The following is an 18,666-nucleotide window of genomic DNA, read 5'->3' as shown; positions in this document are numbered from 1 at the left end:
TAAATCGTATCTTTGAGTTTCCAAAGAGGCGAGGTGGCCAAACCGACGACCAGTCGGATATCGCGTTCGAAATGGCCGGAGGAACTATTTCGCTGGCAAATCCAATCTCCAAACGGTAGTCAAAGTTTCCAACTCCTCGCGAACAACGAGATCCACTGGAGAAAACCGTGGATAAAAACCGGAGACAAGAACAGTAGCGTCGCTAGGGATAGTGCCACGGTAACTCATTGTGTCCCAATGAAATTCTGTACCATATAGAGTCATAGGTAGAATGCTTTTTGGACTAATGGTACTCGTGAATCGTAATTCTCGTATGTCACTGATTGTAATTGCAATAGTAAAGATGCAAACAACTAGCCAAATTAAAATAGCACATTTAAATTATTTATTATTCAAATGGTTCTGCTTAAACGCAGTGCAGAGACTGCGTCACCTAATCGTGACGTCACCCTCGCACCCCCTAGCGAGACCATCGTGGAAGTACATGGAAGTGAGACTCACCCTCGTTTCACGAAATTCGCCACGTAGTGAACCAACAGTTTGGACAGGTTCTCGTCTGCCATAGTGTAGTTGACGGGAGCGGACAAAACGGAGACGACCTCTCCGCGGAGAAGAGGTATCCCCAGGAGGTAGGGGACCTCCTCGCCCCTCTGGCTCGGTCGATCGCCAAGCTGGAAATGGAGGAAGTAACCGCGGCCACCAGCGGCTGAATGCAGCAATGCGAGCCTCAGAAGCGGCGCTGCGACTTGACCGTCCCCCAGGAGGGACAACAGGCCCTCGCAAATGGCTGACGGACTCTGCTCGCCTCTCTCCCAGTCCGTGTACTCGTTACGGAGGGTCGAGTAGATCTCGTGAAGGTGGTAACGATAGGTGTTTCGCACGTAAGTGCGTAGAATACGATCCCTCCTGGTCTCGTTCAAGCCGTTCTGCAATCACACCCAGCGGGCGATTTTCCTGTTAGCCTCTTGAGTTGTCACCAGCGAACGACCACCGTGAAAATTCGGTATCGTTCGATAGGCAACGGTGTGCTTTTTCTTTTTCTACCTTTTCGATTCGATACTACTCCCTCCCCTCTGTAGAGTGGGTGAAAAGTCTGAATTCGATCGGGGAAATTGGCTGTGGGAAAAGTTGGGAAAAGATGGAGGTTAGAGGGAAATTTTTATTTTATTATCGGTGGTATTAAATCTAGTATTAGATCTAGTGAATTGACGTTAAATGTAAAAATACGTAATCCATGTTTTACAGATAATTACATTGAAATCTGTTAACCTGCATCACGATGGATTCATTGTTGCATTTTTAGAAATATTTCTCCAATAAATTTGCAAAATAAAGTCTCGTTAATAATTGAATTCTAGCAGCACCATAGTAATTGAACTCCACTCGCGCGTATTACCTCAGCTAGCACACCTTGATTAGATCCTGCTAGTTGAAGATCTTTTGATCGTTACTATTAATTAGTGGAAATTAATTTCAAAGCGGAACCGGTCCCATTTCGAGCCATAACTGCGCAGATGCATGTAAATGGAACGATTCAGGTAATTTCGTGTACCACGAAACGTCCGATCATTATCAAATTGTCAAGGAGCTGCGGAAATACGCTTTACAAGGTGGCCACATACCGTGACCATCGGATTGTCGATAATGTCCGGCGCGATCGGTGGGCACGTTTTGCAGCACTGAATCTGGTAATTAGTAATTTATTGGGTTCGTGTCAATTATCAACGCGCCGGATGCGTCTCGTTAAATTCGCTACCTCGATGAAAAATAATTCAGCCCAATTTGAAGAACATCGTTACGCTCGCACGTATCAATGTTCCGATTCTTAATTAAAATGCGTGGAATTAATTTTTTCGCGATACGATGGAAACAACCGAGAGTGGAAACGTGCGATAGATAACAAAGGAATGTTTAGCGATTACCGTTTTTGAAGGTGGGGGGATCATATCGATTATGATTTAAGAACGTGTTTGTTCTTATAATGCAATACACTTTGCATACATGCTTGGACATTGTTAACTTTTTGCGCGACAAGATTTCAGATAATCAAATAGGTTCAATTCTAAACCAAAAATTCCAACCCAACCCTATCGATCATATCACGAAGCACGAACTGGAAAGCTCGCAAGTCTCCCTGAGCTGAATAAGTTACGTGAAATCCAAAGACAGGGAAGAGAGTGAGGTGAACGCTGTTCGCCGTTAACTAACCGTGACTCATCTGACCTACTTGCGACTGTTCCCTTACCTGTATGTCGTCGTCGGTGAGATTTACCCAAGCTTCCTCCGACGTTAATCCGAGCAGCAGGTCCCGATCGCCGAAGCCAGCGAACTCTGTCCCAGGACCAGGCACCAGGGGCATCAGACCCGACGAGGCAGCGGTCGGCTGGAAATTCTTCGCAGAAGAGAACAAAGCTCGCCAATCGAAACTCACCAGTCGATGAATCGAATCCCCTCCCGCCCACCCGCGACCGTTCGTCGCGCAATTAAGTAAACGCGGGAAGAAGTTGAGGAACTATCGATTCCGTAGCGAGGCTCCAATTGCGAAACTTGCAGTAATTGCAATTACAGTGTATACTTTATGGCTTTTAATTAAAAGTTCCCCGACAAGCAATTCTGCTCGCCGATACTCTCGATCGGTTTTCAGAAAAAGACGCATCCGTTCGACGAGGGAAGCATGATTAACGGCAACTACGGTCCGTGGGAGAGCCCAGGACTTAATACCGGGATAGCGAGACCGCGTCCATAGAGATCCAGCCCGGCTCGACGTCTGTCACTCGGTTGTCGGGTCAATTAGCAAACTCATCGTTTACCAACGGTTTGGTACACCATTCCGACGAAGTAACGTCTAACGGGTCTCTGTGACGCGCCATTCGAAAATATCGAGTCTTCTGAATTTACCAGAGACTAACCGTTTCAGACCAATGTCAATTTTTCATCCTTTGCACTCGGTGGCATTTTGTTGAAAAAAAAGGGGAAAATGAGAATTGTAGAAATGGTGTTTATAAAGGTCACTTTTGGTAGCATGGAGTTTGTTGGAATGATACCTGGTTATTGGAAATCTTTGGATATTTATTGGCAAAAGTTAGGAAAGGATGGACATTTGACGGCAAAGGGTGAAAAATTCATACCGAATGAGGACATTTTTTCCTGTTATATTACTCTTAACACTCGAAAATCATTAGGAATCAATGAGGATAAGAATAAATCAGAAGAGGCTGCGAGGATCTCAGGTACCTGATTGACCGGTTGAGGCATGACCGCTCCATCCATGAAGGGTGCAAACCCAGAAGTGAATCTTGGTGGATCCAACTGCACCGCGAAAAGTTCCTCCAGGTTCCTCAAACGAAGGCACGGCGCGATATCATCTGCCTCGACGTCTCCAGGACATCCAGTCTGATCGGAGACGCGACGCTTCACCGCCAACGGATCTCGTTGAACAGCCCAGGGTGACAGGGCCGAGCCACCCAGTAAAACTACCCTCTCGACTAAATCTGTAACGCAAAAAAAATTATTTCAAGCATGTGGAGGATTTGTATTATAATGCATTTTAACTCACAAAAATGCAATATATGTGCATTGATAAAACTGTACAAAAGAGTAAAAAATAATTCAAAATTAATAAGATGTATTATTATTACAAGAAACATAGATAAATAAGAAAGTTCAAAAATCATTTTTTCGACCCTCTTTTTCAATTTCTATTTTGAAGAGGGGCGAAAACGATCGCTTTACACGTGTAAGGGTGTATCTACATATATGTCGTGTTATTTCCAGTCAAAAGTCGTAAAGAATTTATTTCGAACACTTGGTATCTCCGACAGTTTTAAACATAGCATCGGAGGGGTGAAACTTCGGAAAGCAGTTTCACCCTTTAAACTTTCGTTCACCCGTTTCACCCGTTAAACTATAAATAAATACATGTCAGGTATTTCTGTCTGCTGTTCTAGTCTGCATAGCTTTGTCAAAATCAACTACTGACACGAGACATAACAGAAATATTTCGTCCAATAAATCGTATTAAAAAACATAAATTTAAAATCAACATAATTTCAAAATAATTCAAATAAAATCTAGCGACTCTGTCCAATTTCGGTATAGGGGTGGGTACATCTTAGGTTTATATCTTCTATAAAAATTAGAATTTTATTGAAAGTATATACTTTAAATATACGTATGAAACGTTTATATTGAACGTTTAGTATCGTCAGAATAAATTCCCAAATATCGCTATTTTCCAGGTATCTCTCCTGAAACGACATCGGCTTCCCTCGCAGAGGCAGAATTGTAACTCTCCCGAGCATAATCTTCGAATAGCGAATTGCCACGGTGGTTTTCGCAAGAGGTGCAAGAATTTTCGACTCGTCACCTTGGGAGTAGACCGCTCTTCGGTCGAGAGGGGCTGGCATTAGGGGTGCCGAATCCTACCAGAAACGTAAGAGGCTAAAACGTATTGTGGAAAGGCATTAAGGACGACATGAGGTGGGTTCGTTAGCGGAATGGTGGTGCAATCTAGAAACGCGGTACAAGGTGCGAGTCTTTCCCCCTTGCGCTTCCGTATCCACCCCTCCAGCCCCGCTGGTTGCACCCTTCGTTCCCTGTCGGTGGGGTTAGAGAAGGCTACACTCGAGGAAGCTTGTTACGGTCTCTAGTGGCCGTCGACAACGGAGACGGTGATGACACCGTCGTCCTCGAGGAATATCCCCTCGACTGCTCCCCACGCATGTGGGATATATTCCTGACACCTTTGACTCCAGGCTGCGATAGCCGTCAGACGCGATACGCGAAACGTGTCGTGGGATTGCTGAAGGCAAAACTAATTCGAAATATTGCAAATCGGTGGTGGTCGTCTAGAAATAGGAGACTTTATTTTATTTCAGTGATAGATCATTAATGCGACGTATACTCCTATAAATATGTGGACACTGACCACTTTCAATGAATAATTAACACATTCGCGACCGTTTTTCTTTGATACACTATATATTTACAACATTGATATTTCAAAACATATTTTGTAATTTTTATATTCGCCCTAACGATACAAATTTGCGATATCCACCGCGAATGTGTTAATATTCGTTGTAAGTTGAAGTATTTCAAGTTGAATCGCGTAAGAAAGAGAGGTCTCGTTACCTTTTGCCATGGGTGAGACGGCTAAAAAATTGGCGAGCGCGGCCCCTGTTCCGTGGCCAAAAAGTGTCAGTCGATCGGGGTCGCCGCCAAAAGCGCCGAGATTCTCGTGCAGCCAATGAAGACCTGCCACTAGATCCATCAAGCCGTAATTTCCTTGCGCGTTCCCCTTCGGCCCGGTTTTAAGAAAGCCTGCAAGCAATTTATACGCATTAGTACGTGTCCCGCTGGAATCCCAGGCAAATTGCCGCCGTTTGTTCGTACGCTGAATTAAACGATTGCCTCTCCTAAAACACAGGATTTACCGCTTGCCATAAAACGAGCCAGGGGCAATCTCTCGCGAGCCATAATTCAAAAGCTTCCATCGCTGAATTAAAACCAAACACATCGGAAACACCTATATCTTTTCGCATTCATGCGCGTTCGACGAGCGACAATAAACTGGCGATTCGTAACGGATCTATCCAGTGCGTAAGGTTGAGAGAAGAAAGGCTTAAGAAAATATTTTAAAGAACCGCAACACCGATTTCTAATGAAACGCAAAATCTTTGCTGTTCCCAAAGGTAAGAAGCGCCCCAAAGTAAATAAATTTGCCGCGGATCGAGGCGGAACGGGAGTCGTTTCGATGCCACGTTCTCAACAATCCACAAAGACTAGATGGCCGTCGTTTTAATTCGAATCGCTGGACCCTGGGAAGACGATTAATCCTGAAGTTCATGAATGCGAAGTGCCTTATTGCGGGGCATAAAGCGATCCTTTATACTTTTTCACGCGGCCACGCGAATCTTTTACGAGGGACTTGGAATAAACCCGTGCTCTTCCGCGTTCGATTCTTCTTGGAATTGTTACGACGCCGCAGTCAAACGATGGTCCCGAGCCTTTACTTTTTGCCCAACGATGCAGTGTTTCTGAAAATAAACACTCCTCCACTCGAGCGTTTATTTTCAGACCAAAAACAAACTCGTGTAAGAAGAAATTAAATGTACAGTCGAAACCCCTCATTACTTGGTGTCTGACCATTAACGACCATTGCCACTTGCACCGTGAAAGAATCAAAATTGCGAATTAAATTCCACACACGAATTTCTTATCTGATTTTCAGTCAGCTAGTGATTTATTGTTAATTTTTAACAAGGCATTAATTATTCCCTGAATTATAATCTTTTGCACCCGAAGTAGCGTTCGAATGTTAAGTAATTGAGTTAGTCGGTAATTAAAGGAGAGAAAAGGCTTAGTCTCGGTAACAAATTAGAGTTCTGCAGCGAACAGATTCTTTACGAGCAAGCTGTACGCTATATTTCCACCATCTAAGGGGTTTAAAGGCTCAATTCTTCGTCTCTTCTTAGTCGTACTTCCTGTTCTTTGGTGTCGTCGCGAGGAAACCTTTATCGAGAAAATAGACTGCATTTGGTCAAACGAGTTTCCCGTAATACGATTCTCCTCTTCGATGACGATAAATAGCGAACGATTTTATCTTTCTCTTTGCCAATGTACCTCTTAATCCCTCACTTGTCCTGTTTGGATATAACTAGATTACATAGAGCCCATTGTGTTTAGCAAAAGTTCAGTTTCATTTCTGGTACGTTATAACTAAATCGTAGAATATTGTAACTGTACTGCAGAGATTATTATCATTTGCGACTTCGATACTGTATTGGAGACTTTTATATTGATAGAACTTTTGGATTTCTGATTTTAAATTAATTTTATAACTGTAATTATTAATTGTACATTTAGTTTAATTTCAATTTTAACTTTAAACAAGTATCTAATTTTTAGTATTTCGAATACAAATTGTACAGTTCATACACGAAATGTAACAAATTCTGAAAGCTAACACAATTTAACATTCTAAAATGAATTATTCTCATCATTAAACCTCGCTATATTAATTCTTCTACCCGTCAAATATTTATTACAAGTAGCACTCAGGAGTTACACCTCAAACATTTATTCCGTTTAATGAAAATTCCAAAACCGTCTGCGTGACGATTTATTCGCGTGGATTTATATCGTTCGGTTTCCCAACGTCTCATGTATCCAATTTTATTAGTCGTGTTTCAAACTTCAATACTAGTACCTACAGAACGTGACAAGAAAACGAGAATTCACCAGGGGTAGTTTCTACCCGAGTCAATTGTTCGAATTTTCCTTTCAGCAAGAACAACTTCTCGCCGAGATTTACTGCCGGCTGTGATTTACGCTTTGACTGTGCAATCAATTCGAATTCCAATCGGCTGGTGTTTCGAGCACTTGGATGGTTTCGTCGGGACAATCTGTTTTACATATCTTGCCAATCTTTTAACTTCAAAGAAAAACTTGAACGAACTCAGGGCCAGACAAACGGTCAAGCATTAAAGATTCGATACAAAGGAAAATACTTTCGCGCACCTGTGCGCACGTTGGAGCCACCATAGTGGACGTATAAATACACACGGGTGAAAATTTCGCGGGAAACGTGGCGGCAATAGGGATGAAAAACGGGTCGGAAAAGAACCAGGAAGAAATCGAATCGAGCGACCGCTGGCATATCGGAATACGCCGCGGGTGCATTGCTTCGCTTCGACGACGGCAAACGAAACGCACGAGACGGCTTCCATTCAAACAAAGGGTGAGCGACGAAACAAGCCCCGCTGGAAAACTGTGTTACTGTAGGCGGTGCGTGCCGGGGATGCTCGGAAATGATACCTCGATCCTTCACCGACTTCCTGCTCACACCGTACAATTTTTCTACAACGCTTTTCACGCTCTTTTACTGCCGCGATAAGTGAATCAACGGAATAATATACAGAGTGTTCGCCCGTTATCAACGAGCGTAGTCTTTCCTGCATTTCAATTGTCAGCGAGTGGAATAAATGATGAAGGGAACTGTTTCGCGCTGCTTTTTCTGGAAGAATTTTTACAAAGACGTGAGAACAGACTGTAAGGATTTCTAAAATTTAGGGTTGAGATAGAGAAAAATTACCGAAAATTCCGTATCCTATGTTGTAAATATGTAGCGTGTAAAATAAATAGATTTTCATAATTTTGTCATAACCAGCAACAGAATTTGAAGTAACGTGAATTCACGTCAGCAGTCGGAAATGTATTAATGTGCGATCTCATACATGTCAGTAAATCCTAGTTCTACACATATATTGTTAACAACACGTTAAGCGGATAAATCCTTCTTTTGAGATTTGAAAGCTTCAACCAAAAAAAAAAAATGTATCATTTTCTTACGAAACCTTGGCTCCCCAGACCTAATCCATCGAGCACAACGAAGACAGGCGCAGAAAATCCCACGCACGTAATCCTTGGTGGAAAAAAAGGTTCCCGTTTCGTAAAATTACCGCATCCATTTGCCCTAAGAGAACCCGAAAAAAGGGGGAGATTTCAAAGGAAAGAATGACACGGTTCCCAGTACTTTCCAATTCTCCTGCTTAGCGTTACATTCCCAGGCTGCTTTTCCGCAAAAATGCGACAGCGGAATATTTAAAATTTCTCCGCGACGATCGCCCCAGGGTATTCGAATGGATACTCGAGCGAATTGTGCACATGCACGGCCCCCCCCCCGAAAACCACGAAACACGAGCTGACGCGAACCACCCGCGCATTGTGCCGCGGAAAACGGGTTGGCCTGAATGGAGGACACGGAGAACGTTGCCGCTCGATTTACTCTGAATTTATAGCGCGTCTATCTCTACATCGCGTTAATGCCGCGATATCGCGCCGCTGCGATAGGTCAATTACGTTCGACCAGAGACAAAGAAGTGACAACGAGAACGACCTTTTGAACCTTGCCTCTGCCTTCGTCGCTTTTCATCCAGCCTATCAATTTCGATCGCTTCCCCTGTCCAGTGACGCGAAAATTCGAACGCTGTGCTCCGAAAATTACGAAACAGTGGCTGAAATTATTTTTTCGAAACCGCGAACGCCGGTTCTGGTTGAAAAAATAATAATGGATATTACGATGGACTACAGACAAAGCACTGTACCAAAGTCTCGTGCAGACAAACGTAGTGGCGATAGAAAGTAATATTATTTTAGAATCAGCGACCCCACAAACTTTTGGTGGGCTCGATACTAATACTCGCATGCCTGGATCCGAAAATTAACTACTAATAGTAGAAATTTTGTTCATCATTATTATACTCTAAAGGAAGAAATATATTTCAAGAAGCTATGATAAATGAAAACCTTTAATAAATCTAGTTTGATAAATATGTACCTTTGACCTTTCATTAAAAAACAGAACTACTAAAGCCACTGAATATCAAGTCCCGTTCGCAGCACACAAAGGCGCTCTATCTTGGACGCGAGTATTATTAAACGCAGCTAACAAATCAGGAGAGAATAATTTCTCGCAAAGTTCGGGACGGATCGACGTACCATGGAAATATCGTTGACGTCGTTCATGTTGGACGGTGAATTAGAATGGAAACCGCAGATCAGCTGACTCGCACAGACGCAAATGGTTCCTAGCCGCAGATGAAATCGAGCCTGAGCGTAATTTCGCGCGCGGAATGTTTCAACAGAGCAGACGACACAAGTGACGAACCCCTTGTTTCCCGTCCTCTGGCAACCCGATACCGATAGCGGCCCCTATTCAACCCACGCCCGCTGATTACTCTTTTATTCCAGCAACTTCGCATTTAAAACAAAAACCACCGACGTCGAGCAGGGGGCCAGGGGATGGAAATTGTGGTTCTCGAACGAAAGTGCGCTCATTTTTTTACGGCCACGCGATTCAAGTCGAGGGAAAAATGGGATAAAACGAAGAAACAGCCTCCAGAAGGGGAGTGAAAAGTTATTGTCACCGCGGGGAAAACCGTGGGTCGATTTTCCTACGAGAGAACTTTGATTCCAGAGGGCGAAAGGTTGAAACGAAATCCGCAAAGGGAAGGCGTGGCGACGGTTAATGTTGCTTACGGTTCGCGTGACTCGAATTGGAAAAACAACTTTCCGCGGGAAGATACGAAGGAGTGGAAGTTGGGAATATTTCAGCGCGGTGGAAAATGCACAGGGTTGGACAAACAGAACGATTATCGTTATGTTGGACCGACGAAACGGTTACTGGCTGCAGGTGTGAAGAAACGTACAATCCAGTTCTATTATTCCGGTTGAATATTGTAGCATCCACGTGAAAAAATAAATCTGTAGGAGTTGTGAGTATTTGTGCAATTTTCTCTCGCGCGATTTTTTTTATGATTTTGAGTTTGTTTAATGGTGCCAAAGGCGAAACGTGTGTTTGGCGAGAACGGGTCGATATGTTCGTTGATTTTATCCGCGAGGATTTATTTGTTTGAGCTCCCTTAAAAAAAAAAAAAATGTAGAAATTGAATGTTTAAGCTAGAAATGTTCTATAAATCATAAACAGTGCACCACAAATAGTCTCGTGATAGTTAATAATCAAGTTTAATAACAGAAACAGAATAGAAACAGAATCACAAGAAATTACTAGTTTTATACTCCACATCACCAACTATACCATTCAACTTTTCTAAAGTGCAGACATTTTTTTATAGTATAAGGAGTTGAAAACAATAATACGCATAAGAAAACATCCGAAGATACGAATCAGTACAACAAAGATTTTCTTTGTAACAATCCCATCAACCCACCACTCCCGTTTCCCATCCAATTTCGTATTCGTAGGTTCGTTTGCTACGTTGAACGCTTCTAAAAGTGCGATTCAAATCGTCGTTTATCCCAAACCGTCTTTCTATTAAAAGGAACCACTTTCTTTTTCCCTTTTCCTTGTAATCACAGTCCTTTGTTCCAGCACGAACGAAGCGTATCGCGGCTGCATACCAAAGGGTTCGTGTACACCTTGAAATTTAGATGCCTATCGCGCTGAAAAACCATCCTGGACGGGCTTGCTTTCAGAATGCTTTCGATTAAGATTCAAAAGATGGTAACAGATCCCTTCCTTTGAATCTTGTTCAACGAGAAAATTGCTCGGTGAAATATTCACACGATCATTAACCGACGGTTTACGCTGTCCAAGTTGATGATGCAGACGTGTGCGTGTTTAGGCTCACTCCAGATCTGAGATTAGGGAACTACAATGGTCACGATCGTGATACAACGTTCTCTGCGAGAGAAATGAAACACCGTGTTGTCCAGGAAGTTCGTGCAAATTTTTAAGAAAAATTCAAAGGCAAAAAGTGTGAAATAATTATTGTATACGATGACAAACACTATATAATCCAGAAATATATAAAAAGCAAGCTACCTAAATACTTCTTCCTCAGATTCTGCTCGTTAACAGGCAAAAAGGCTGTTTCGTAATTTGCCTCCGCTGGTTTTTTTGAGAATGAACAGAAAACTTTCAACTAGCCCGCGGAAACCACTTAGTATGTACTGACCGTGGATAATTAAAAGTTTAATCGTGTTCTGAAGAAGGAATCCTCGTTTTCTCCTAAACGACTGACACAAATTCAGAACAAAAACCTTTCTCGCCAAGCCCGCATAAGTGGAGGACCCGGTTGAAAAATGTTACCTTTCTTTGCTTGTGTAAACTTTTAAGATTGAAAATCTTTTTATTTTCGAACAGCCGAAATTCATGTCGCGTTATATGATGAAAAATGCTGTGAGGCGATGAAATTGGTGGGTAGCAACAGACTAAATATGTCCCGTTAGATTAGCAGGGACAACATCAAGGAGCCGTAGCTGGTATTAGTGGTCCGTAGTGGGGATGGTACATTTATCGCAATTTATTAACTCACCAAGTACGCCGAGGCGAAAATTGATAGACACGACGATAAGGCGTCCATAAGCAGCCAACGCGGTTCCATCGAAGGAATTACCAGCGCCCCACGAATAGGAATCACCGTGAATAAGAAGAAGGGCTGGTAACAAGTCTGGGGTACTACCTGAAACATTAAATAATTGTTACTAATTATTTAATCTTTAAGAGTTATTAATTTAATAAAACAAAGTAGCGTTAGTACAAAATTTATATATTAATATAATTAATTTGAAGACAAGAACATTTAGGAATATGCCAATTCCAGTCGACACTGAACTTTCCCTGTCATTCTTCCCATGTCTGACTAAACTCACGTCATCCTACTGATTTCTGACGTGTCTCTACCATACACACGCACCCCAAGTAATATCATTGTGAAAACGGTTTTGGCCCTTCATTGAACTATTCGATAAGTTAAATAATTAAGTGAAATGGTAGACAATAGCCATTTGTGGCCAGAATTAAATAACTTTTTATATGATTGCGATTAGTCAGTTATAGAATAAGACTCGGGAATAGGAACTCTTTAACTCTCCAATTCTCTCAAGACAATATACACGTATATCTTGTGAAATCCGCCGAATAAGAAACTTACACCCATATCTTAACGTTAAATAAAAATACGACAATGCAAACAGCGAACCGTAATAAAAGTCAGAAATTAGCGAAACAAGAGAGGAATGTTACATCGCGTGATGGGGTCTCTCGACACAGTCCTTAACAACTGTAGGTGTAAAGGTACACCAACAACTTTAACGTAGAAAATACAGGCCAGCAATTAACTTAAAAGCCAGCGAAGCACTCGGGTACAATTGCAAATAACGTATACAGGCTCACCGCGTTGCTGCAACAGATCACAAGCAACCAAATATTGTCCCACTACTCCAATTTATAAATGGATGGCGCAAGAAGGCTAGTGTTCGACAACGTATACATTTACGTATTGGAGAACATTGTCGCACACGCTGCGTGAACAAATTGCTAGGCATGTAACACGGTCGCATCTGGACCGCTAGGTAAACGTCGAATGAAATAAAATCCAGCCAAGCTTTCTCGTTCTGGAACACCAAGAATAATGCGGAACACCCAATTCCGATATCCATTTATCAACGAGGATTTTCCTTGCGGATCAAAGTAATCTTTCGATATTTTTGGAATTTTTGGATATTCAAACATTAATATATGGTGGGTGATCAAATTATTCCACTTCCAATGAATGGAAAATGGAAAGAGATAAAACGAAAAGTTTAAGTAAAAAGTACAAGTATAATTGTTTATTAAATAGTAAGACAGATATATAAAGCTCTCCATGTCTATCACCCCAAGTACACGTATTAAAGAAAAGAGGTTAAACGTGACATTCCTACGTCAACTTCCAGTCAAATTCAAAAGCCGAAAAATTCGCAACTTCGGAAGAATCGATAATCGATCAGTTCTCGCCGATTTGTTTATGTTTGAACGAGCGAAAGTTACAAAAAGGATTGCCTGTGGAGTTTTCCCGCTAAATTATTACAGCGCGTTGCCCCGAGTCCGAGTTATTTTCCCGCGGGATGCATTGGTACGTTCGCGATTCATGAAATCACAATCGTCCGCGAGCGAGCCACAACGGCGCCCGGCTGTAAGCAACGCCAGACGAGACTGAGACGTCCACCTGTTGCGAATTTTGACACGACACGCCCGACTCTATCGCGTCCATGAACAGATGGATAGGCGAGCAAGCTTTCCGTCTACGTAGCACGCGTCTCGACTCTCCATCAAGGACATCTGGCGAACCGGAGATCCTATCCGTAGGAAATTCACGGTGCCACAAGGATTGCCATTGAACAGTATTCTATTATCTTTGTATACAAAGAATTTCTTTGATAGAATTAATTGAAAGATGACTTTATCTTTTTATATTCTTAGGAGATAAATGCTCGGCTATCCATGCCACTGTTACGTGTTTTCTCTTTCGATAGAAAATTCCATCGAATTTTCTCACTGAACGTGACAGGAATTTTCATTGAATTCCGTTCTATTATCTTTATATACATTATGAATTTCCCTGACAGAATCAATTAGAAACTTTAATTCTTCGAAATTAACATTCAATTTGCGCAAAAACGTGCCGCAATGGACAAAGAGGGAAAAAGTCGAACAAACGATTAGTATCCATCAAGTGAACAAAACTTGCGCTCTCGGGAAAGTCTCGTCGTCTCGAGATCTTAACGAGGGATCTTGAAGTCGTTAGCAGAAGCGAAGGCGCAGCTCGAATTTAAAAATATCCCAAAGGAGCCCGTTCGCTCGGGTAGAGAGAGTATATCACCTTGGCCTCCCTTAATTACCTTTCACGGTATTATGCAAAAAAAAACGGTGCCCCGCGGAGAGAATGGAGAAGCAGAAGCGGAAGAGAAAGGACGGCGAGCTTTTCAGGAAGAATTAATCCTTCCAGCCTCCAACTTCGTCTCATGTACGTGCGTCTGCTCGATTTTATCGAGCTGCAAGCTTTCCAGGAGAAAGAAATCTCCAGAGAAGACGACACCCTACGAATGGAAATAACGCATTACGTAGCTTTCCTCGTGGACGAAACTTATGGCCCTCTTTAGGTACGGTTCTCTAGTTTCTCGGTTAATCCGCTGCTATGGAATAGGAAAGAAAGATTATTATCGGTTTTACAGACATTTTTTTTTTTTTGAAGGAAATATTTGGAATATGCTTTTTAATATCAAACAGTAAGAGATCGTAAACATACTTTTAAAACTATTTTTTGGAATTAAAAAGCATTTTCTCTCGTGTAGAGTAGGTACTAAAATGAATAGTTACGAGTATAACAATTACAAATACACATCAATTTGCAAACTCTTTCTACAGCTCATTTCTCTTATTGTTCTTCTTATCTTTAGGGGCTGAATTTTTTCAACAGCACGTAGTATTATAAATTAAGTTGATTTTCCAATCACATACCCACACATTCCACCAGGGATCACGCATGCTTTACAATTTTTATCAACATATTTGATCGTACAAAAATAAACTTCCCAGGGGAACCTAGGATCAAAACACCCGAACAAATAAATAGCACATCCAAGCAATAGAAACATTACACACCAAATCGAATCTACTGCTAATGGCAAAAGGAAAATGAGGAAGGAGCTACAGACACACCAACCGATCAGGCGATATCGACGAGCAACGGGAAACTTGCTCTTCACATTCAACATTAAATTACATATGTATCCCTCTCGTCCTCTTCGGTCTTCCTCAGGATCTTGGACGTCATCGGGCGGTCCGCAGGCGTGGAGAAAGTCGATTCGACGCGAGGCCACCTCACTCCCGCGGTGCTTGCAGGTTCTCTCTAGTTAATCGAATAATCGACTGCAATGCACTACGGAATTGAAGAAGCAACGCGGCCACATATACACACACATGCTCTGCTCACGTATTTCCCCGCTTTTCTTCGTCTTATCACTCTGTTTAGCGTCTCCTTTCACGTCCGTGACCCTCGGCATTTCTTGGTCGGTGACGTTCAATTCTGACGTTATAAATGGAGAGAAGAGGGCAGCAATTTTCGCCAGGCTTTCAGATAAGCCCGACCTCTCATCCGCTTTTCATTCTTTTTTTCCATCCTCTTCGTTTTCCCTTTGATGTCGCTGAACGATATTCCGCCGCGAAAGGGGATATGCATGCATTGTCGTGGGGAGATTACACGCAGGAATAGACGTACGTACATATATATATATGGATACGTTAAGAGAGAAAGAGATAGAGAGAAAGTTCGTAGTCAAATAGCCACGCGAGTCGTTAAGCAGGAAATTCGCGAGACGGGGACTTTTACTCCGACGAATTTTACACGCGTGTTTGCCGAAGACGAATTCAGCCGACGCTACGCTTCGGCCAACAGCAAACTCAAATAATGGTGCGCACAAGTTCGACTCGGTAAAGTAACTACGTTATACCGTTCTCAATGGAGTCTAGTTGAATAGAAATCCAAGAGGGCGATGCATTTGGAAAAAACGGAATCGATGCCCTTTGAAAGTGAACGCCGCGTTTCGCGAAGGCACAAGTACCGATGTTTCAGAATTTGTCTTGATGATAACGAGGATCGAATGCAGATGATGCGTACATAATAGTTTCTTCACGCCTGTAAAATCGTCAAGCTCCAACTCGTATACCTACAAGCCTCTCTATAAACATTATGCCATGAAACAATTAACTATGTACGAAGCTCGCATACTTTCCTTATCAATTTCTCGCTCTTCCCATACATAAATTATACTCGATGAAAAAACTGCAATAAACTGACGCAGTTTGCAACATTAAACAATTTCTCGACGCGCTAACCAGCGAAGAAACCTGGAATCTTTGATAATGTTTTCATAAAATATCTCCCTCGGTGCTCGGCTCGCTTCGTTCGCTTAAAATTCGCAAAAACTCTCTCTTTACACGTGATAACAAGGCACTCTCGCTTCGGTATAATAATCACCGCGCGCAAAGTATTCCCCGTTCGCTCTCGTTTTCGCAAAAACGACGCAAGGAAAGCACAGGTATTAAGAAAATTGCTCAGACAGAGGCTTCGCATACTTATTCAACGAGCCACGACTCGTTTCCACCGGGTAGATAAGAATTTCAATTAAAAATCCTACGTTGCAATATGAAATTAACCGAAGTGGGAGGTACGACTCGAAAGAAACGGAAAAAATGTTCCCTACACTTCTGAAATACACGCGTTTTAACGTCCATTACGTTCTCGCGTTGCAAACAATTTCACCCCCACCAAATTGCGTTAGCGTAATTACTGCAAATTTCGTGCAATTACCTTCACGCTTTTCTCTATTTTGTTTCTCTTTTTTTTTGTGTGTGTGTGTGCGTAATGTCGAGCATAGTTCTGACCATTTTTGTCGCGTTCTCCGCGTTCATTTAACCGCTAACGGTATAATGCTGCGAGGGGTGACTCCCCTTAATTTACCAAATTTCAGACGTTCACGCTTTTTCCAGCGTCAGATTAAGCGAGTTTCGCATCAACGCATAACTCGCTCTCGTCTCAACAGGTAATCCCACGTAATAAAAAGAACATCATTTCGAGAATGGAGGATGGGAGTGATATCAACAAAGCATAACCACTTTTAGTTGGTCGTTTTTATCAAACTTTCCACGATGATTAACAAACAGCGGAAGATACACGGAGGTCGCGAAACCTTAGGTAATTTGATATATTGAAAACGTTTTCTATTCCAGCTTAACCAGACTGTCTTTCGAGGTCTATTAGACGTGAATTTGTTCTAGCATAAAATGACAAGCGCGCCGCGATAGCCCTTAATGCCGTAGCTGGAGCTTATCGTGGCCTAGCCTATGAATGCGATCTATTATGCGGTCTTACTACGGAGTACCTTCAGAATCCAACATTATCTCTTGCGCAGCGTCTCGAATGCAAAGTCAGTTCATGACAGACTGATTTCATGAATCATAACAGTGAATTAACCCTTTCAATTCCAGCCATTCACGGTTACCGGCAGCGGCACTGCAGACGAAGGGAGTATTGGAAGGCGACCAAGTAGAATGGAAGTTCAGCAATTGAATCGCTCGGCAGAAACACGATCGACGAAATTATGGCGCAAGAACACGCGGCGCGATCAATGGATTGAAATTAATTCGCAGACGACGATTCATGTATAAACACGTAAAATTGACGGTGGTGTTTGCTGAAGAATGGGAAATTATTTTGAACGTGGTTAGGTGAGTTTTAATTTTATAATTCGTACGTCTCGGTAGTAGTCTTTTCAATAGCTGAAAAACTGAATGGTTGAAAAAAGCTCTAAAATAAAATACTAAGGAAAATATTACTTACAATTACTTATAATTTAGAAGCAAATTATATTTCATTCAATTGCAATATTCTGTCATTGTATAGTTATTTTCAAAAGCAATTGTGTCGATAATATTTTCCTACCAATAAATATTCATACTCAACGAAAGCATCAGTTCAACGATGGGACAATAAATTCGACAGGGTGAAAACTTGATCCCCCAATGACCAGAACTTACGAACCAAGTTCGGTTCTGCAACTGCCGCGCACATCGTGGCGCCAAACGATGCCCTAAGGATTAGGCAAGCTAAGCCGAGCAACCCTCGTAATAATTGTCACGATTGTTGTCTTGTTACTACTGTCTTAGAGTAGGTTTAGAGTGCACGTATCCCTTACGAGACACTGTAACGTTTGTTCTCGTTGTGATCTCGGATCGCGTAATTGGCCCAGCGTTCCTGCGATATTTTCATGCGATAAGGCGCGCAACAGAAGATCCAACTTTCGAGATAATGTACGAAACGAATCGAAAATCAACCCCAAAGCCGCGGAGAAAAAATTGTTGATAGATAAATAGTATCTATGGTCTAAAAATTTAAATTTAAGTTGAACTGGATTAACTTGTAAACATTTCAAATTTTTTATAATACCATATTTAATAACTTATAAAATAACATATTTTTGAGAACTATAGAACCACTGTCTGTAAGTAAAATCCAGGAAAAACGACGAATTTAAAGCAAGAGTTAAGAGAGTGATCTTAATAATGATACTTTCGGACACTCCGACTCATAACGAACGTACTTATAACACAAATGCCATAAAATCGTAACCGAATAAAGTTTCGGACCGTTAACCTTTCGATAATACTTTTCCCATCGAAAAGTTCCCAATAAGAGGACTTACCGCCCATCTCTATGTGAATAAACCCGCTATTTATTAACATCGCCGCCATTACTCGCTGCCAGTTTATCTCTGCCATAATTTCGCTCGTATTTCCAACAACTTTTACCAAGTAAAGTA

General features: G+C 42.0%; 1 protein-coding gene across 2 annotated transcripts in view; it reads right to left on the bottom strand.

The window, feature by feature from the left end:
* Positions 1 to 18,666, bottom strand: part of LOC128891089 (neuroligin-1-like) — a 46,353-nt gene that overhangs the window by 6,465 nt on the left and 21,222 nt on the right. For both annotated transcript variants that reach the window (XM_054150284.1, XM_054150283.1), the window contains exons 3-7: positions 11,841 to 11,987; positions 5,134 to 5,322; positions 3,235 to 3,491; positions 2,246 to 2,392; positions 502 to 926 (exon numbers count right to left, since the gene is read on the bottom strand). In XM_054150284.1, the coding sequence (XP_054006259.1) occupies positions 502 to 926; positions 2,246 to 2,392; positions 3,235 to 3,491; positions 5,134 to 5,322; positions 11,841 to 11,987 (1,165 nt within the window). The remainder of the gene's footprint in view (positions 1 to 501; positions 927 to 2,245; positions 2,393 to 3,234; positions 3,492 to 5,133; positions 5,323 to 11,840; positions 11,988 to 18,666) is intronic.

The sequence above is a fragment of the Hylaeus anthracinus genome, unplaced genomic scaffold (genome assembly GCF_026225885.1).
Source record: "Hylaeus anthracinus isolate JK02 unplaced genomic scaffold, UHH_iyHylAnth1.0_haploid 12001, whole genome shotgun sequence".
NCBI classification, from domain to species: domain Eukaryota; kingdom Metazoa; phylum Arthropoda; class Insecta; order Hymenoptera; family Colletidae; genus Hylaeus; species Hylaeus anthracinus.
Note: the sequence above shows the minus strand (reverse complement) of the source record. Positions and strands in the feature narration are given on the sequence as shown.